This window comes from Zonotrichia albicollis, chromosome 3, assembly GCF_047830755.1.
Source record: "Zonotrichia albicollis isolate bZonAlb1 chromosome 3, bZonAlb1.hap1, whole genome shotgun sequence".
Lineage (NCBI taxonomy): Eukaryota > Metazoa > Chordata > Aves > Passeriformes > Passerellidae > Zonotrichia > Zonotrichia albicollis.
The window spans coordinates 4,885,491-4,907,477 of record NC_133821.1 but is presented as its reverse complement, the minus strand read 5'-3'; the positions used below and the strand labels follow the sequence as shown (position 1 = coordinate 4,907,477).

The 21,987-nt window shown below is 40.1% G+C and overlaps 1 protein-coding gene across 1 annotated transcript in view; it reads right to left on the bottom strand.

The window, feature by feature from the left end:
* Positions 1–21,987, bottom strand: part of PKHD1 (PKHD1 ciliary IPT domain containing fibrocystin/polyductin) — a 240,494-nt gene that overhangs the window by 68,415 nt on the left and 150,092 nt on the right. Inside the window, exons 52-59 of the mRNA XM_074536510.1 lie at positions 19,098–19,235; positions 11,287–11,400; positions 10,571–10,658; positions 8,027–8,181; positions 6,057–6,209; positions 4,810–5,688; positions 3,331–3,493; positions 1,220–1,380 (exon numbers count right to left, since the gene is read on the bottom strand). Coding sequence (XP_074392611.1) covers positions 1,220–1,380; positions 3,331–3,493; positions 4,810–5,688; positions 6,057–6,209; positions 8,027–8,181; positions 10,571–10,658; positions 11,287–11,400; positions 19,098–19,235 — 1,851 coding nt within the window. The remainder of the gene's footprint in view (positions 1–1,219; positions 1,381–3,330; positions 3,494–4,809; positions 5,689–6,056; positions 6,210–8,026; positions 8,182–10,570; positions 10,659–11,286; positions 11,401–19,097; positions 19,236–21,987) is intronic.

Here is a 21,987-nt window from a genome sequence, read left to right as displayed (position 1 = left end):
GTTGTACCCTCAGTGCACTTTAGATGGTGGGGATTCCTCTTATGCCTATGACTGTGTGCTAGGATGTGCTAAAAATGGTGGGAATCTGAATAAAATCCAGGTTTTGTATGCAAATTTATTCATTAATATGCAGGTGCTAAGTGGTAATAGTACTAGAGCAGTAGTGCTTGGATGTGATTCATAATTAGGGTGGAAAAGGTAAAATAAAAATCAGTGTTTGCATCTACACAACACATAAATCAACCCTGTAAGCAGCCAGCTAGAGCGGGATCCTTAGAGGAAAAGCCTTGCACATTTTGTTTAAAGATTAAAGTTCTTCTTGTGTTTAATCAGTTTTAGAGTGTGAAGGAAAACAGGATTAATTACAGTCCCTCCCATCAGTCTCCCATACCAGCAGAGTTACAAACGATGCATCTCTACAGCAAAATGGCCACCATCAGCAGCAGGCACAGGGATTGCTAATTGTAATTAAAGAGTTTATTTGGAATCAGAGAGCTGAGTTTTAATCAGGATGAGAATGGAGCCTTGCTGTGGGAGCCTTCAGAAAGTGGTTACTGAGTAGAATGGGCCTTTTTTAAACAGAGAGGGGTCGTCAAACTTCTGGAGTGGGTTTTCAGCTTGATTATCTCCTCAGTGGGATGCAGATGAAAATCCTTGCAGGGCCAATTATTGGTATTGTTTTGCAGTTTTGTGGTGTTTTTATGGCATGTGCCCCTCAATGCTCTCAGAGGACTTTGCAAGGGCCAGGTACAATTACCAATCATGGAAGGGTTTGGGTTGGAAGGGATCTCAAAGATCATCTCATTTCACCCCTTGCCATGAACAGGGACACCTTCCACTGTCCCAGGCTGCTCCAAGCACTCTCCAGCTTGGCCTTAGACAATTCCAGGGATCCAAGAGCAGACACAACTTCTCTGGGCAACCTGTGCCAGGGTCTCAGCACCCTCACAGAGAAAAAAATTTTTTTACTATCCAATCTAGTGAGTCAGACGCTAAAAAGGCTAAAGATGTGGGGTGAAATGATACTGCAAGGAGACAGAGTGGCACTGGTGGGCACAGAGCTGCACAGCACAATTCACTACATCCTGCCTGGAGAGGAATCACACAGATTGGGACTACCGTGACCTCAGCCTCAGCTGCAGATCTCTGTGAAAGTCACGTCTCATGGCTCAGATTTCTGCATGACTTTGCAAACACTCCCTCCAGCATAGGCACTTACCAGCTTCTGAGTAGAACTGTGTCCATTCAAACTCTGACTTGGGGAAAACAGAGACGGGTGGCTCCAGGTGCAGGACACCTCCATCCAAATCCTTGAAAAGGGCTTTCCTTGAGCCTTTGCATCTCTTTTCAGGGAGCATGGTGTCTTTAGAGCTTTGTACACTGGTTAGTAGGAAAGGTAACATTATTATTAGTGGCTTGGAACAGCCAGAAAAGCCTATAAATTTCTATGTAAGCCATTAACTGCTGGCTGCCACAGAGGAAGGTACCCGTGACAGGACAGGGGTGTTGAGAGAAACTCATCTCACTGAGACAAATATAAGAGTTGAGATTAATAATTTCCTAAGCAAGGATCTATACTGAATATAGAAGGAGGTCAGTGTGTTTAAATAACATGCCTAATTTCTGAAATACTAACATGTAGTGAGCTGAATTGCAGATTGACCATAGATTCAACACAGCTTAAAGGAATTGGTGAACTGAGCATCTCACACCCATGGCAGAATTCAATACAATAAAAAGACTTGTACTCCAGCAAAGTCCTTGGAGATATTTTCAGATTATTACACATTAAACCTTGAAGAAAATGCAGAATTATTTGGTCTCAGGCTGAGAAAAAACAATTTCTGGTACCTTGAATGGGGCAAACAGGTATAGGCAGAGATTTGCAGTAAGGGCAGAGGAACAAAAATGCCAATTCCCCCAGTCAGCCAAGCTCAAAAGAGGCAGAGAACAAAGACTCCTCTGATCCTGACAGTTCAGTTCTTGACCATCTCTCAGCACATCCAGCATTTCTGCTGCTTAGGTCTACCAGTAGGACAAGCAAAGTTCTTCATGGATTTGCTATATTCTCTGATGTTTCTATTTCCTTTCTTGCTCCAAGGCAATGCTCATCTTCTCTTTGGCAGGACAAATCCATCGAGATTTCCCTTCAGGATGCTGAAGCAGAACAATGCAGCCACATCCTGGATCAAGCTCAACAGCTGCAAAGGTGGATTAAATAAATGCATGCAGATCTTGCATGAGGAGCACTGGGAGATGTAACCACCCTCAGAGGCTCAGCAGCCTCCCAAGGAAGCATTCAGTGACCCACGTGCATTCCTCACATTTGAAAACCACCAGCTCTTGCAGTAGACTGGGCATTCAGCAGCTCACTACCAATAGAATATTGTGGTATGGATACAAGAGTGAAACATAATGGGAGCTGACAAGCTAGACAGGGCTCAGAAATCTACACGCAAACTAATGCCCAGAGCAAAAAGCAAAAATATAGAATAAAATAAGAAATTCTGGCAGAAGGCTGGAGGGGCTCTAAACATAGCAGTGCGGGACACCTCCAATTATTTTTGACTGGCAAGTGGAGTCCATGCTGGAATTATTTTTTTTTTGCTACTTCAAGGCTTTCCTGACATAGCCTCTGCATCATGTTCAGTGACTGCAATAAATAAACAGGCATGTGGTTTCCATTGGATGTGCTATGTCTAAACCACTGCAACCAGCAGTGACTTAAGGTTACAGATGAAGTTCTCCCCTCCCTCCTCAACACTCACAGATTATATTCTCCCTGGGCAGGAGCAGTTCTGGCAATCATTTGACATCTCACAGCCTGCCTGGTACTGATCAACATTTCTGATGTGATCTCGCAGGCACAAATCAAGCCACGCTTCCCCGACCAAAAGGACATTCCCTGTCTCAGGGTTTTTTTCCTGGAGGTCCTGACATTTTCTGAAGCCTGAGGCTGAGAAGTCAGAGATGCTCAGGATGGGGGTTTAGGAAATGGGATATGTGAGGTTAGTTTTGCTACACAACTGTCAGGAAAAGAAGAAATCCAAGAGGATTCATCCGGAGATGCACCTTGATGGAATTCAAAACTCAAATTGTAAAAGATTGCCCTAAACTAAATTTGGTGGTGTTTTTCCATTTCCTTTTTTTTCCCCCTGTATTTGAGTTTTTCTGTACATGTTTGTTTGATGTCAGAGCTTGCTCATTTTTGTCAGACAGGTGCTGTACAAAAGCAGACATGAGGGGAGGATAGTTCCAAAGCTGTAGGTGTTTGGGTTTTTTGGTTTTTTTTTTTTGGAATAAAAGATAGTTCAAAATGAAGCATTTTACCTCTTTGGATGAAAGTAGAACATGTCCCTCTCACTGACATATAACATTCTTGAAGTCTCTGCTGTGATGAGAGGCATGATGCCTAAATGATCAGAATTTGACATGATACAGACATCCCTGTCTTCACTGTAGCAGCTCTGTGTAAAACCAGTAAAGGTGACTTCTGCCAGGGATTAAGAGAAGATCAAACAAGGAAAAATGGTTAAAAGAGTGCCATAACTAGAGATAAAAAGTTGTTTTTTTCATGTGATGTTTTCCATATTAACATGCCCCCCATATATATCTGTGCAAATTATTTTTAAATCAGACTAATATCATTGTTCATAGATCTTCATGTGGCTTTAGAATACTCTGTAGCTAAGTTATATCCTGAGTTGATACAAACCAAATTATGCCATAGGAAATGAAATCAAAGAAATAGTAACTGAAAGAGAAATCAAAAAGCAAGGGTATGTAATACATTTTCATTTGAATAAGTAAGAATCAGTTAAATAACAACCTGCCTTGGATGATTTTTCTACTTGCCAGAGATTAATATAAAACAAGCAGGGTGTGATGACACATACTTAGCTCTGGCACTCAACTTTTATGCAGCTCCAAAATCCATATTGTGCCATGAATTTTTTGTGAGTATATTTGTATTCCTCTATCTCTCTTACTCCTCAGTAAAAAGGGGATAATCAATTTTCTTGAAAGAGTAAGTAGCAGTGAGGAGTAAAGACATGAAAAGCAGTGAGGTATTTAGATGCCACCATTGCAACCAGCCATCAGGGTTCTGCTGTATTCAAACATTGCTCTGGGGACTGAAAAATTCATTTGAAAAAAAGATCCAGGATACATAACCAGACTTCTATTCCTCTTGTGCAAGATCTTATACCAATAAAGGTCATAACTGCTTCTGTGAGTTGTAGTACTTATGTTCTGTGACAATTCTATCCAAAGTGTGATATTCACTTCTCAGATTTGGGATCTTTATTTAGGTGGAGGCAACTGTGTGTCAGAGAGATGAATCAATTGGAAAAGTAACACAGAGGGAAGGTATGTGTGAGGTGGAATCTACACACTAGCAGGAGACATAATTGTCATGGAATCAGAGAATCCAAGAATGATTTGGGTTGGAAGGGACCTTGAATATCATCTCATTCCACTCCTCTGCTATGGGCAGGGACATCTTCCACTATCCCAGGCTGCTTCAAGCCCCATCCAACCCAACCCTGAATACCTCCAGGGATGGGGCAGCCACAGCTTCTAGGGGCAACAATTATCCTGCAGTAGATTCAGGAAGTGAAAATTATCAAATAATATTTTTTCTCAATTAAACTGTATCAAGTTGTAGAGGAATTGTGCTATCAATTTCACTGAGACTCTGATTTCTCTAATAGTCCATCCGTGGGAGGCTAAAACTTCAACTGGAAATAATGAAATGAGTAAAGAAAAGCAATGACACAACAGTCTGGCCAGTGGAGGCAGAAGACCAACCTTTCAGCTTCATGATTCCCAGGGCTTTTGGACAATGCCCAGTTTTGTGCCAGGGTTGCTCTGGCCTTTGGCTGGGAGTGGTGCTAAACGTGGGCCATAAAATCCCAACACGGCCTCTTAGAGGGTAATGTGGGGGTCGGTCCTGGGCTGTTGGATCAGCTGAGTGAGGCTGGATCCTGTCCCTGAGGCAGTCAAAAGTCGAGCTTGTTGCAACAATGATGGAGTTTTTAAGTTCTATGAGTTTTTTCCCTGTGTAGCATTGATCTGTGTTGGCACAGTGCACCATGGCCAGGAGTCCCACAGTGTTGTCCACCAGCACCACGTTTTCCACAATAACGCTGCCTCCAAGGTGGAGCATGACACCATAGTCGTAATTCTTATAGGATAGAAAGCCTGTGATTCTAGTGCAGGTCTGAAATCCATCTTCCTGGTACAGGTGAACGCCATGGAGACTCGAATGGGCCACATTTTCACTGTAATATTCTCCAGCTAGTGAACACTCCTGGCCCCTGACATGGAAGCCAATCCTCTCGGATCCTGCCACAGCATTGCCACGAAGGGAGACACCGGTGGCCAGGTTCACCTTGATGCCAGCAACCCAGCTTAATGAACCTGCTGGCTGCCTGCTCAGAATAACAAGGCACCTGATGAGGGAGTGATTTTTCCCTTCCAAATCAATGCCAGGTCCAGTGGTGTTGAACACCACATTATTGTGCAACAAGATCCCACTGCTCTCGACTGCTTTAATGCCAGCTCCACAGCTGCCACTAATGCTGGATGATACCACTGAGGACCCCTGGGATACGTTCCTGAATTCAATGGCAGAAAGCTGAGGAGGCCCAAAATTCAAAAATTGAACATTTAAGAGTTGAAGACCACCTGCAATGAGATAAATGGAATGAAATAAAAACTTAAATTACATAAGAATCAGTAATGACAACCACGTTAACAACAGTCAGACATATAACATCAGGTACTTTGTCAGTGTATTGTTGTGATGGGTATTTCTAATAAATATATACAAACACACAGTAAAACCTTACAAATAGCACAGCAGCCCTTCCTAAAATATCTTCCATATGATTTATGGATCCATTTATGAATTTTTAGTGGTGCTCATGTTTCATACCTGCCGACAATCAGTTGGTTCTGACTTTAATAGCAAATGTGAATGGATTCGCATGTTGCTGCACCTCTTTCTTGGACAAAACCAGTGTGCTTGATGAGGACAGGTGAATCTCAACTACCTTTAAACTCCATCCCACTGGAGTCTGTGAAATGTCCCACGAGCATCCTCCCAGCACAAGCCACATCCGACTGGATCTGCACGTTCCGTGTGAGGACCCCAACCTCTGCAGCCAAAGGGATCCTTCTGCCATCTTCTGTCTCATGGGGACACCCTGGGGAGTTGCAAGAAAGCAAATGTGATAAGTGTCTATCATACCTATTAGCCAGTACTTTGAGGGACATAAATCTTGACAGCTCCTCTGCAGAATCTGCGCTGACATTCAGGTGTGTTTCACCCCCAGCACAAACTGCGTGCGTCGACACAAAACCAGAAAGGCCACCTGCCCATCAAATATTCACTGTGTGCTTATATTTTACCAAGATATCTTGTTTTTAGGACAAGGAGGTGCTAAACCTTTCCCCTGAGGTGTGCAGGTGCCAAAGCAATGAACAGGTTCACACTTCATTTTTTCCAAGCTCTGCATGCTGGAGTTACTCTTCAGCACACTGCAGAGTTGATCTCCTTGAATTTTCCTCAGGATCAGACTAATGTCAATGCCAAAACCCTCTTTGCTACGATGTCTGGCTTGTGTGTGCTTTCTAAAAGGATTTTAAAACATTTATTTCAATGCCTCTCTGAAGGAGACTTTTTCTCAAGTTTATGCAGCTGTCTAGTTTGGATAATCTCAGGTGATTTTAGACACATGCAGATGTAATTTAGTCATCCAGACTGGCTTTATGCATGGTGGAGAGCAGTAGGCAAATCTCAAGTGCAATTTCTTGTGTATTTTATAAACCTGCTTTAGGGACAGATAAAATACAAGTGAGAAGCATGTATTGTATGTATTTTTCTGCTTTAATTTTCCAGGGAGCTAAGAGAGACTGGCTCATGTGTGAACATTTCCTGCAAGTATCTACATTTGCCAAGGTGAAACTCAGTATTTACCCATTAATTTTTCCATCAGTACTTTTTTTTTTCAGCTGTATCTAACAACTGCTGCATTACTCTAATTCCCCTTATGATACATTTATTATATCTACATCGGCTAAAAAGAAAGCCCTAAAATGCATAAACTACTGGAAATAAAGTCTAGATGTTCTATGCTTTGAACTGCACATTTTGTTTGAAAAATGCAATTGTCATAAAAAGCTGTACCATGGAGGCTACTGTTGATTAACACTGTGGATAATTGCAGAACAGAGCTCAGTTCTAAGTGAAGCTTTGATTACTGACTCAGGCATTTAAACATTCACCATTTAAAACACTATATTTCTGGATCTTTTTATCCATTACACTAATTTCTGGGCCTACTGGCTGGAATAAAGATCAAATTTAAAAAACATTGATGTGCACAAGAAAAATCCTTGGTTTGAAGCTTCAGAATTTGACCTGTTAATAAAATTCTTTTTGTTTTGTTAAATAGATGGTAATAAATTTACTTTATAGGTTGAAATAAAAGTAAGCATGTATTAGCACTGCATTCCTTTTTCCACAAAAATATTGATCCATGCAGTCTACACATAAAATAGATATATGCAGATTTTATGTTTATTTAGATATTAGTTTATAAATACTTTTTTTTTGCCATGGAATTGATAAAATTTTGTATTTTAAACTTTATGAATATGATTATTTTGAAATTTGAAAAAACGGTGGGGTTTAATTCTTCTCCAGGTTTTTGACATACCATAGAAATTGTGCAAAGGGCCTAAAATCCTACATTTCTTTTTTTCCTTTAGGAGAGGAAAAATTGCTTTCTCTGTCTGTGAACCAGCTCAACTTGAAACACCAGAAAGTTTTCCCAAACAATTCAGCAGTAAATTGATTATATTCACAGAAATTCATGTTAGAATCAGCAAGCTAAAAAAGTATATGGAGAAAGAAATGAAGATACCACAAGGAAGTAGAATTGATCCTGCTGAGATATGAAATGGAAAGTCAATACTTCAGAAGAAAACTCTCAAAAAAAAGGAAAGAAACCTTCCTTACCAATGTGCCTGTGCAGAAGATGTTGATGAATTCTTATATTATGACCATGGACTTCTTTAAGTGTAACTACTTCAGCTTGGTGGGCTTCATAGGAGGAAGAGCTGATCACAATATCCCCACCTTGATCCCAATCTACTTCATCCTCCACAAAAATCCTGTAACACCATGATATAAACTTAATGTCATTACACTTACAAGAGTTAGGTTCACAAATTTCATTAAAAATGAACAGTTCTGCTCAGGGAGATCTGAAAAGAAAAAAAAAAAAAGAAAAAAGAAAAAAAGTCTACAGGCTATGCTGTAGGAAAAGCCCCTTTAGGGCTTTCTGCAAAAACAGATGTCTGAAATATGTGGGAGGAAATTAATCCTGAAGCATCTACTTCACACCATTGATTAACAACATATACAGTTCCAGTACAGCATTTCAGAGCTCAAGCTGCCTCCAAAAGACATTTCAGACCATTTTTCATGCCAGGAATATTCTGCAGAGCTGAAAGTCAGCTTTGGATTTAGACAACAACCATGTGCAGGGTCGTGTGGCTCTCTGCACTTGGCATCTGAACTTCCACCAGAGCTTCGTGGTGCAGTCAGTAGTGGGTGAAAAAAATTCAGTTCTCTGAATTGGGCACTTTGAGCAGGATTTGATTCCCTAAACAAGAGCACCTCCTGCTATGTGAGATATCCCTGGGTATCTAAAATATCAGCTGGCAGATGTGATAGGAGACAGGACTGGTTCCTGAAGCATTCCTGGAGACAAATGTGCAGCCATGGAAGAACCCCAAAAAAATCTCAAAAGAGCCTAAAGACACCTCAAACGGGCCTAAACCATCTGTTTAGGAACCTGAATCCTGCCCTTGGGAGCTGAATACCCTCTAGGCACCAGCACTTAAAACTCTGCTGACTATTGAACATTGCACAGAGTCCTGCATTTATTTGTTTTAATCTTGAACTGAAGATCCCCTTTTACAGTCAAAGTTGTATTTGTAGTTTGGGGGACTTTTAGCTTTACAAAAGGAAAATAGAAGTGCTTAGTGACAGCAAAATGCATAAGGATCAGTGTTCATCTCTATTTGATGAACACCTTTACAGGGTGTTATTTGATGAACACTGTTACAGGGTGACTGATGCTGGCCGGGTGATGATCCAAACTCCTCAGGGAATTATTGAGGAAAAAGGGAATTATTGAGGAAAAAGGGACTGAGTGAATTCAGACAATGCCTCACATGCAGGATAGAGTGACAGAAGGGCAGAGAGAAAGGTCCTAAACCAAAAGGAATGTTGTCAAGTTTTTCCAGAGTCTCTTTCCCCAGTATTTTTCAAAGATGAGTAGGTTCCTGATGAGCACTTAGTATAAAATACCTGTGAATATTCAGTAGAGAAATCCACCAAAAACTTATTAATCTATAAATTCTTTTTTTTTTTTATTTTTTTTTTTATTGTGGAATCACTGCATATCTTTTGAAATGGCAGGAAAGTCCTTTCTGAACTGATGAGCTGATTCATACTGGAAAATTATATAGAGCAGCTCCTCTCCTTCAATAAAATCCACTTCCTTCAGCTTTTATTTTCCTTCAGTTTTCATATTCCAGCACTGCTTTACCTATTTCCTGTATCCAACCACATGAACTCTTAGCTGGCTATTGGTAGATTTTTAATGAAAAATAGGGTATTGTTTTTGGTTGTTTTTTTTTTCCTTTCTTTTAACAACTAAAACAACTCTTTGTGCTATATTTAATGTCCATGCATTAACTCCAAACACTTGTATCTTAGCACCTCATGATATTTCACATAAAATATCTGGGCAGCAACCCAGATCTAGCCTGGATCCATTTCATCCAAGTATTTAACTGGCATACTTCAGTCAGAATCTGCTTACTCTGATCTCCCATCTCAGTCAGGGAAGGAGAAGAATTTCCAGAGGGTGATTCTGAAGTTGCAGGGTTTGGATTAGGATCAGCTACACAGCAATTCCTAAACAATTAATCTGCACCGAACGCACAGCTCTGAGAGAGCTCACAACAGATGAGCTCTGCTGGTGAGGTCTTTGTGCTTTCACTGCTCATCTTCACAATCATTTCCCTAAATGCTGGTACCTCTGCCCTGATGGGAACCTTTCAGGCTTTGTTAGGCCTGGCTGAAAGGCAGAAACAAGGAAGGAGACAAGGAAACAAGGAAGGAAACAAGGAAGGAAAGAAGGAAAAAAGGAAGGAAACAAGGAAGGAAGGAAGGAAGGAAGGAAGGAAGGAAGGAAGGAAGGAAGGAAGGAAGGAAGGAAGGAGGGAATTCACAGATTGATTCATCCTTGGAATTTAGATTTCTTTAGAATTAAAGTTAATCTGAGTTGGAAGTGACCTTAAAAATCATCAGTTTCCCCATCATGGTGCAATTTTCTGTTACCTAGGTTGTTTTATTCTATCTAGACAGAATTCAAACAGAGCCAATCACAAGAGAAAGAATAATGCCACTCACAGGAATATTAAATACACGCCATAGCAACAGGAGCCAAAATTTAATATTTGAAAGCATATTTAGCCAAAATACCACCTTTCATTGCCAGGAGCAACATTAGTTCCCAGATGTGTCCAAGGCATCTTAGGATAAGCACTATAAATTTGCACCTGTCCATAAACTCCTGGGGAAAAAAAAAGAAAGAACAGAAGGAGGATTTCAAAGGTTAAAGAAAAAGAGACTTGAGAAAAACTGAAGCAATAACTAAGTATATGAAAATCTTTATATTTATTAAAGTATGTTTCGATATTTTCTGAGAAGTGTAAGAACAGCACAAAGACTTTACTCAAAATACAAAGTGAAGGAGCAATAAGTCCTCAATAAAGTAAAATGATCATTGCATGTACAGGCAAGAGAGGAGATTTTACTACAGAAGTCTCATTGACACAAATTAGATTTGAAGGAATTGCAGACAATGATATCTACCATTAAAAAAAAATTCTAAGTAAACAAATTAGGTAAAAAACTCCAGGAATAAAAAGTACAAAAAATTATGTGGCTATTATTAATCTTTCTGGACAATGAACATTTTTTTCCCCCTCTGGAAAAGGGATCCAAAACCAGAGGACAAATCCAAAATAAAGAAACTTTTCATAGAAATTATATATCCCAGAAGATTAAATGTTAGCTGTAAAATTTGTGTACCTTTGTTTGAAGTTTATCTGTACCAAAGAGTAACAGTCTCAACAGTGGTAGATTTGGATATTACCAAAAATTATTTTCCTGTGAAAAGTGTAATTCATGTTTCATACCAATACTCCCTGGGTGCACATTTATATCCTCCAGACGATCACAGAAAATCCCTTCAGAAGCCCGAAGAAGGAACAGCAGCTTTAAATCCCTTTCTAGGGGATATTGCAAAGAACCTGCAATAAAGACAAAACAGCATCAAACCCATGACAAAAGTATCCATGGCTTCTGTGGTGCTAAAAACAGGAGGGAAACTAGGGGGGCAATATGTGTGAATCTGATTTTAAAGAAATACCTAAATGGCTGAATTAATATTTCTTTTCTCAACCAGTTTTTGCCTTTTTGCTTCTTCACCAGTTGAAAGGCAAGCGTGCACCAAGGATGGGAAAAATGGAAAGAAGACTGAGGGGGAAAAAATTAGGGAAAAAGAAAGTGCCCAAGAAGTTTTGGGGATAACTGCACAGTAAACTGTATTCCAACTTTGCCTTCATTTATTTCACCAAGGGTAGTTTACAGTTTCAGAGGAAAATGGCCCAGCACTAAACAGATACTAAGGAGGAAAAAGTAGTACAGTTTTTGCCCTGGAGAAATGTATGCAGAGTCCAGTAAAGGAGTTCAGCGTTCCTTTAAAATTAGAGATTAAATCAATTATGCAACAGAAAACTGCAGCAGATGTACAACTAAAATATATATATATATATGTATCTGTACAAAATTAGCTGGCCTGTCATGTTCTTTTAATATTTAAAAATTACTAGTTTGGAAAAGAGAGCTGAATTTGTATCCTAAAGAAACACTTTGCTTTAAGAGCCATTTTTTTATTTAAGTGAAATCAATAAAACAATAAATTGTTCCCCACCAGCATCTGACTGATAACTGAGGATATTTAAATTCTCTGTACAATTTTTTACTGAGTAAAAGGCAAACAGTACAAGACTTGCATGTTCCCCATCTAATATCTCATACTAGTGAGCATGTATATTCTCTGGGGACATGGATGCAATTATATTCCAGTGTCCACCGTCCACCCAATCCAGGTTTGATTTCCTTGTTTAAACTCACAAAACTGTGCTTTGAACAGAGGAAAAGCAGGAATTAGGTTGTTTCCAAATATGCTTTCACAATTTCTCATGTTTTTTACACCTGGTTACAAAGCATTTACTATTATAGTTAAGTCAGTTAAAACCATCTCATATACCCAATTCTCAGCTCAGTTTTAAAACGATTTTTAAGTAGGCTTCCAGACTTAACAATCATTTACAAAGGATTGGATATGGGGATTTTAAAGGATGAATTGGAAGTTCTCCTTCCATTAAAATATTTACATCTACATTTAGCTAAAAGTCATAACTTTTAGTCCAAAAAAGCACAACATTAAAAAATGATACCCTTGTTAAAAAAAAGAAAGCCAAAACCATACAAATAAAAGATACGGTCAGAGTGAAAAACAAAGATCATAATAAATCTATTTATAATGGAAAATAAAATAAAATTAAAAAGGGAAGATAATATTCACAGAAATTCTCCAGTGGCTGGATCTGTAATTGGTAAATTACACAAAAGAACACAGTAGTCATCAATCAGTAGAAAAATTCTGCTTCTTTTAAGAATATTTAGAAGAAAAATAGGCTTAATACTTGCTTGTTGCTATCAGTAGTTCCATGAGTTTAAATCAATGGATGTTAATAACTTGAATGCAAGTGCTAGCAGAGAGTTTTACAGGAAACCCATTGGACTATTAAGGTGGACTCTTCAATAATTTTGGAATCACTCATGATGTCTGAGAGTCCTTGAAAAAAGCTAATATTGTGCCAATATTTCAAAGAAAGATAAAAGTAAGAGCCCCAGGTAATTACAGGCCTGTCAACTTAACACTGATTCTGGGGGAAAAATAAATAAAAATGGAATGTCCAACTCTGAACACAATTAATAAATCATTAAAGGTGGATGATATAATTAATGCCAATCAACCTGCTTTTATAGAAAAAAAGGTCTTGTGAAACTTCCTTGTTATCATCTCCTAATGAGATTACAGGTCTAGTTGATAAAGATAATAGCTTTGATATTGTATAATTGGCTTCTCCAAGGCACTTTACTTAGTAGCACAAAACTTTGTGATTAACAAACTACACAAGTGCAGCAGGCACACGGCACACACTAATTTACAGCCTGAGTGACTGGAATGGGGACATGGACTCAACCAGGTCTGGTCTTGCAAACCCTGTGGCATTCCATGTTTTATTAGGGACCCAAATTTGTGTGAGGATGCTGAAAGTAAGCAGATAAACTGACACAGCTGGAGAGAACAATTGCAAGGATGCTCTAGGAAAGTCAGCAGGAATTTAGAAGTGAAGAATTAGGAAAAAAATAAAGAATTCTCTAGGGGACCCTGCTTGAGCAAGGTGGTTGGATTAGATGATCTTCAGTGATCCATTCCAACTTTATCCATTCTGTGATTCTCTAATATTGAACATAATAAAGCAAGAGGTCTTGAAAAGGTAAGAATCCCTCTGGGAATGAATGGGGAAGAATAAAAAACAAAGGGAAAAGCTGAGTAAGGTCTCAGATACACACTTTGGCTAAGTCTAAATAGATTCCAGCAGAATGGCCTATGAAAATGAAGATGGGGAAGCAGCAGCTACTTCAGCTTACTCATAAGGGGACTCTGAAGTAGTTGATTCACACAAGTCACAGACCTGGGTAAATTTCAGAACCTTATGAAGTAAGTGGCAATGAAACCACAGATCTAGTAATAATTTTGTTGGATACTGCAACTTGCCACAAATAACAGGAATAATGATTTCTGCAACACATAAGGGAAGAATCTGGGCTTTAAGTGCCCATCTTTAGACTTTGTTGTGAAAACTTCAGCTTTCTTGTCCCACTTTTCTGTGGTGAGAAAAGCCTACATAAGACCACATCAAGCTGCCCAATTCCCCATCCTGCATGAGACGAGTGGAAATGGATTGCCTTTCATGCTTCTGCTCCAGCTGGAAGCCCTGGCAATTTGATGAGCAACCTGATTGATCATAAAGTGAAATATTAATATGCTGCTGGCAGAGAACCAGGAAAAGGGATGCTTGCAACCTGGAAATTATCAAAAGATGGAAATGTCTGGTGAGATGTGCAGAAAAGATCAGGAGCCACTAAAGACAGAGGCAGGACTCCCTCAAACACATGTTCTTCCAATTCCACTACACAGTGCAAAAAGCCCCAATCATTTATGATAATCCTGTGTTAATAAACAACCTGATGTGTTAATAAATTCACCACTGATATACACTGTCCTGAAGAAGTGTGAGATGCAAATGTTGAGATATGTTAGCACAATTGTTTCAGCTGGTTCAGAATCCTTCATCCTCCAGGTCTAACCCCTGGAGAGGAGAAAACCTACTACGAGAAAAAAGGAGGGAATAAACAGGAGAACAGAAATAGAGATGTGTTTTTTCTACCCAGATTTTCATTTATCCTGAACTGTGGTCTGGATCTAGTTTGTTGAGTTTTAAAAGCATTTTCCATTGTTTTCATATTTCAGTTCTGTTCCAGATGTTCCTCCTGACAGATTTTTGCTGTATTGTTTGGGGTTTTGTGCCATAGCAAAACCCATTCAATTCTTTCCTAGAATAGTGGGTGTTTCCTCCCTTCTAGCCTTCTCTTTTTTTCACAACATAACACTCTGAAACAGCTGTTGCATATATAAGAGCAATGAAATCTCTGAGACAGATCTCCTCCCTTCACCTGGCAAACAGACTTTGCCATCTTATCTTGCTGGGACCATCTCCTCTATCTCTGTTTCCTGAATCCAAAACTTCTTGGACTCTAAGTACCCAGCTATTTTAAAAACTGTGTCATATTTTCACATGAAAGTCTGAGGAGCTTTTATTCATGATCAATACCCAGCAGGACAGAACCTACTGTTGGTTCGCTTCTGGAGCTTCCTTCAGGTGTTAACTCTGAAAAGCAGCCTGGAATAGCAGCCAAACAAGAAGACCTCACTTTGTGGCCTCTTTCTGCCAAAAATACAGAAGATTTCAGAAGTCCTCAGCTCCACATCGCCACAGCTGTGGAGTAGGAAACAGCCAGAAGTGGGGGGTGAATGAGGAATAAGTGGTGAGACAAGTAGGATGGGATATGACAGTCCAATGCCCTCCAAATCCTCTCTGGAAGATGGCAGATATAAGATAGGAATAAATGACTGAAGGGTGGGACTTGTAAGCAGAAGTTGCAGGTAGAGGGAAACACCTGAGGGTGCCCAGAAAGATAGAAAATCCTTACAATTGGCAACTGAACATATTTCTGGGGAGAATCATATACCTACATTCAGGTTTTTTAATGTATATTTTTAATGGGTTTTTTAAATTTTTTTTAATGTAGATTTTTTCTAGATACCTTTATCAACCAGTCCCACTGACTGCAGGGGCTCCACTGGTTATATTGGATAGACCTCTATTGGAACAACAGCTCATGTCCTGGTGTCCACATTAAAATTTGGGTGTCTAGAACATGTGAACCAAATCCCCTCCCTACATGGAGCAATCAGTTAAAAGAAACTGAAGGTCCTGGAAGGGATCAAAGCCAAACAGAGGCTGAGGGGTTCAGGAAGAGAATACAGCCATTGAAGGGAATACAAACACTCCAATGAACTTTTCAAACCAATTTTTTTTCTGTGATCCGGAATGAAAATGCATCTTGTTACACCAACAGAATCCCTTCTTCATACAAGTTGGACAGCTGTGCAGGGATGGTGGGACTCAGCCCAGAGCCAAAGATGGGACCCACACAAAAGAAGTGCTGGAGAAGTTGGAAAAGACAGTAAATTGGTGAAACTCACTGGTGCTCTAATTACTGCTCTTTATTTACTGCTAACACATGGCCATTTAATGAAATACACTGATTTATCCCTTGACAAAGCAGTATGGGGGCTCTTTCTGGAAAAGAGTGGGACTAAATGCATTAGAGCTCTCACCACAAGCAAGATAAGGGGCATTAGAATTGTCTGGGGTTCCCTCTCCAGACAATCAAGCCATGAGCTAATGATGACCTTAGGCTTCTTGCCTCCAATGAGTGACATGACTGACAAGCAGCTATCAGGAGATATGTGAAGGAGAGAATGTGACAAGTTGAAATAAAAAGAGAAATCCTATCTGGATAATTACTTGGCGAGCTCTACTATAAAAAGCAAAATCAGCCTGCCAGCAAAGAGCAGCTGAGTGCAGTTTAGTTCAGGAAGAGTCCAACAGATCAATGTGTGCCAAGTGAACTTCAGCATTTCCTTCAGCTTTATTGGGAGCTGAGGGCTTTGCTCAGCAGTGGAACAGGGCACTTTCTGCACATATCGTCTGAGTTTTAATGCTTGTGGGTTAAAATGGACAGAATCATCCTAGCTGAGAATGGAAGAACAACTGTGAAATGTTAAATTCATCATTTCTTACCTTGTTTTGACACAGATGTGCTAAAGATATTTAGCACTTTGCTTTCTCTCTGAACCTCAAACTTCCTTTTATAAGCTGGAAAAATAGCCAATTTTTACAATATCATGGTACAGAGAAATAGAAATAAATGGTGTTACTAAAATTCTACTGCAAACATCACCATAAAATAAAAGACTTTGAAGGATAAAGTGAAAGAGAGAAACTCCTTATCTTAGAGGTAGGACTATGAAAGTAGAAATAATCAGAAAGTTTCCCTGAATCCAACAACACTAAAGGTCTAGGAGCACCCAGAGATATTCCTGTGGGGGTAGATACACACATTTTCCTTTGGGTTTTCTGAGAGTTCTGACAGAGTTCTTTGTGGATCTTAAATCATCTCACATCTTCCAGGGATCATCATTCACATGGATTGTGATCATACATTAAAAAGAAAAGTGATGATTGGTCCTGCATGGTCAATGGTGTTCCAAAAATTCTGATTTCCCAACCATTACTACTTTTTCATCCCAGTTTGCCTGTAAATTATTGTTTCAATAAAATTAATTAGGCTCTTGTTATGGTTGATAAACTCCAATTTTACACTGATTTTTTTTCCCTTTGTTACATATTTTCCATCATCATTTAGTTGCTATGCACTTATGGTCATGACTTAACCTTGTGACTTTGTTTTCTCTCTGCAGAGAAGAAGTCAAGTGCTCTGGAGGACACCAAAACCAGATAAGATGAATTTCTAAACTGGTCTTTGTTCTCTAAAAGTTCAAGGGAACGAAATACTCTAGCTTTACCAGAAAGTCTTTGTCTCAGGCCATGGAATTAGAAGAAACAGCATGTGGTTATAGATTTCAACACTGAAAACAGGGCATGGAGAAATTACACAACAGGCAGGACCTGGGGATTCGGCTCACGTGATGCCGACCTGAGATCCCGCTCAGGCAATGCTGAACGCTGATGTCCACATCTATTAAATCTGTTTACTAAACTGTCTCATTATCTATTTTGTGTCAGGATTTCTTTAGGGTGTGGTGGAGTTGGACAGATGGGCTTCAAAACCCTTCCTTCAGGCGTGGAACAGGCAGGATTGGACAGATGGGCTCCAAGACGTTTCCGTAAGGCCTCGAACACATGGGAAGGGAAAGGGGAAGGCAGGAAAAAACAGGCACTCCCTGCTCTACATGCAGGCAGAGAAATGAGATTTGGGAAACCTGCAGAGTCTGTATCCACCCATCATGTCACAGCTGAAACAAGGACAGCTCTCCAGGAGATGCTGGACTGCGACTCAACAGCTGCAAATACCTGTTTGGCTTTTAATATCATTACTACTCACAGATGTGCTGGAGGGGAGTTTGTGCAGCAAAGTGCCTCAATGTTTTTTTAATAAGTGTTTTTAGCAATGAACACATGCTTTTTCTTAAAACCAATATGACACTGTATTTAAAGTGCAAAGGAGTCTAAGTAAGAAATGACTGACAGTCTTTTAAGTATATATATTTTTTAACCTCCCAGATTAAGCTTTCCAACCTCTTTTTCCAAAGAAAAACACAAGACAGCAAAATAACTTTTTTGGCCAGTACTATATTAACTAAACAGTCCCTTGAGATTAACAACAAACAAATATTGAAGCAGACTTCCTCAGGAGGTGATTACACAAACAAATTCTCTTTTTAAAGTTCATGAAACCAATCTTGAGAAAGGTCAAGCAATGATCAACAATGTGATCCCAGCGTCCTAAGGATTCCTGTAAGTAAATATAATGCCTGGCTTTAGAAACCTTGATATTTAAAGGGAATTATGTGAGTAATTACTTCAGAGTGGAAAAACACCGATCCTGATTGTTGTAAATAATGTGGAACAGCCCTGGTGACTTTGGGGACTGTGAAACAGCTGGAGGTAGGGTCAAGGTGGTACCTTCCTGTGGTCCTGGTGCTCATCTGTACAGAGGGATGAGAGGAACAAGTGTGCTGAATCCAGCTGTTTCACACCACAGCAGGATTTCCAGGCATTCAGGGAATTCTTCATGGCTCTGTTTATGTTGGCTTTAAATATTTCTGTGTCACAAAAAAGTGTCCTATCAATGCCCATAGGCACCAGGCATTGCCTGAACACCGGGGCAGATCCTGCCCTGAGGAATTACTGTCTCATAAAGCAACCCCCACAGGAAGCAGGGACGGCTTTTACACATATCAGATAAAATCTCTGCCCCAGTGAAACCAGGAGTGAGGTCCAGTTGCCATTAAAGGAATAGGTAATTAGCTCCAGTGGATAATCATCCTGCTTCCCATGGATCCTGGGTGTCCAAACTGCAGATATCCAGATAGCCACAGTGCACTAGGTTGGACAGCATGTTTATAGTGACACTTTAAGTCATTCTCCACAGGTTTTTTTTTTTCCTATCAAGAGCAGAAATAACCCCCAGGCATCCCAAAGATGAGCTGTTCACTCACCCACTCTCAGCACACCCCCCAGCACCACGACACAGGCTGCACTCAGGACGTTGCTGGAGCTGCTGGGGAACTCGAGGGTCCCCAGGATGTAGAGTCCTCTCAGAGCGGGAAGAGCCACATCCACCAGGATGGTCCTGTCTGGGAAACAAAAGCAGAGGGTTGTTTAGGTCAATGGCAGCCTGGCAACACTACTTGCCAAAAAGAATATCAACTTGGCTTGAGTTTTGTTATTCAGATTGGTTTGAAATACAAACCTTTCTAGGGTTCTAGGATTGATGGAAATGGAAAAATATCCATCAGTATCACTGAGGTGTGTCATGGTACAAAGGGCCTGCAAGCCCCCACCTTTTCAAGAGCAGTGATCAGAGTGACAAACTGCAGCCACACACCATGAACTGACTCCCTGTTACCTCTTTTCCCTCTTTTCATCTTGGCTTTGCTCTCACAGGTTTAGTGTATGAAAACTCACCTCTTCCTCACCATCCAAGAGGAAAGCTTTGCTCACACAAACACAACCTGCAGGATGCCAGAGCTCATGGAACCACAGAATAGTTAAGATTGGAAAAGAGCTCTGAGATCACTGCCAGGTCCACCATCAGTTCCATTCTGCATTCATATTCCCCTCAAAAAATCAGTTAGCAATGACCAGGGCAAAGCACCATTCCCTAAGATCCATAAGTAGAAAGTAAGGAGAATATTTTTATATTTCAGAACAGAGTGGAAACTTTTGTGGCTTGAGCACAATGACAACATCACTGTTGCTTCCTAAAGCTGTAATTCTGCAAGGAAACTTTAAAATGTCTCTTAAGTGTTCCAAGTAGGACATGAGCAAGGATGTAAATGGTGGATCATTTAGAGGCAGCCCACTGCACAGAGGTGAATTCCACCCTCAGGGCCCATCTAATGCTCCTGGATGTCACTAAGAGCTTCTCAGTTGATTGCACTGGAAAACAGCTCAGGCCCTGAAACTGTGGTTTCCATCCCCCTTTCATTATTGACAAGAGTAACAGTATGGTGCCTCTCTCAGTCAGTGGGTGTTCCTGGAAGAAGGAAAAGCAAGGTGATTCCCTAAAAAGGGGCTCAATAATATGATCTAATAATGGCTTTCAGAGAAACAGATTGCATGAAAAAACAATCTTCAATATAATGACAGCCCTACCCTACACAGAGATCTTCTGTGACTCTCATTGTTCTCATAAGCATTCATTGCAAGGCATTGATGCAAAAAAAAAGGGGGAGATTAAAGAACACACATATTTTTCTGGTGTATTTTGACAGAGTGGTGAGAATTGGACACTTGAAACCGATTTTGTGTGGAATATAAGAACCATGAAGTGTCTTGGGAAGTGGTTCAGCCACTTAACAGTTTCACTTCTGCCTGTGGACATTGGCAACTGCTGTGGATAGGAACACAAATGACCACAAAATGGGTAGCACAGAGAAAGTCCTTGCCAAAAATCTTGTAATCAGGGGCTGGCTCCAACTATTTAGAGCACACATTTAAGAAAATTTCCAAGCCCTGCTTGGAGAAAACATAATCAATATGATTCTGTGAAAACCTACATAAAGCACACTCAGAATTGGATTGAAATAAAATATTAGTAGCATTTTCTAGTTTTTACTCCTTGGTTTTGCAACCCTGTAGTTTCAAAACCTTCAGGCAAAGGAAAAATTTATTTCAGGTTCTATTTTCAGGCTTGGAGTTCTGGCTCTGCTTACAGACTTGTTTGTCTCCTACCTACATATTCCTGCCCTTATCCCTGTGAATCAATTATCCCACCTCTTCCTTTTCCCCTTTGCATTTTCATCCTTTCTCTCTGGCCACGAGCACCCTGAAAGCCCAGGATGTTTGTTCTCATGGACTATACCAAGTACGGCAGCATGCCATGGTAAATCTGAACCCCTCATCCCAAAACAAATTCCCTGTATCCTTGGGCTGAAACATCTTTCAAGCATGCAAAATTTCCACAGCATCCAGATGAAGTAAATCTCTAGCAAGTGCAAGTGCATTTTTTTTCCCCCTCTAAATCTTATGGTGTTAGTACTTAATATATTTTTACAGGCATGGAGAGATTCCTGTCTATAATCTCTTTACAGGACAGGTACAGTCCCATGCCCTGCAGAGCAGAGAAGGGAAGGCTCAGGATGTGAGGATATGAAACAGAGAGGAAAATAAAGAAGGATATGTTGTTAAAATGCTATCTCTCAGACAGAAGGGGAATCTAGTTTGTGAAATCACAGCTCAAGAATGTGGCAAAAATCTGCAGTTGACAATGGCCATAAGTATATTCATCAAACACAGGCTGAAACATTTTTACAAGGAAGAGAAGCAGCGCTCCCAGGCATGCCATTTATATGTCACATTTCAGTCTAGAACAGAGATTTTTTGCTGAGTTGCACATCTTTCTGAAAAATGTTTTATAAAAGAAATGCTGACTGCTCTGTATCTGTGGCATCATGTGTGTGAGCCTCGAAACAGAGGAGTGAGAAATTCCCCTGCTCAGAGATATCTCTGAAAACCTTGAGTTTCCTCCGTTTAAAAGGACAACACTCTGGGGTGTGATGCTTGGGGTGTGAAGTTCTCAGAGGCTGAAATGCTGCTCTGCAGAAACAACAGAACACTCCTTTGAGGGGGGAAAATGTTTCCCCATTTGAGGAGGAAAGCAAAGAGTTTCAAAGGCAACTTCCTTACAGAATATACTCATTTACCTCGTAGAGGGAGACATGACTTAGCAGTTAAAATAATAGACTTTAGGTCACTGAGCTCAAAGGATTTACCTTCAGAGAAAGACAAACTGAAGCTGTTTTCCCACCATGAAAATATTCATATAACTGCAAGAAACTACTTTCAGCAAACTATAGTTTGAGCTTGAGAACAGGGCAATATTTC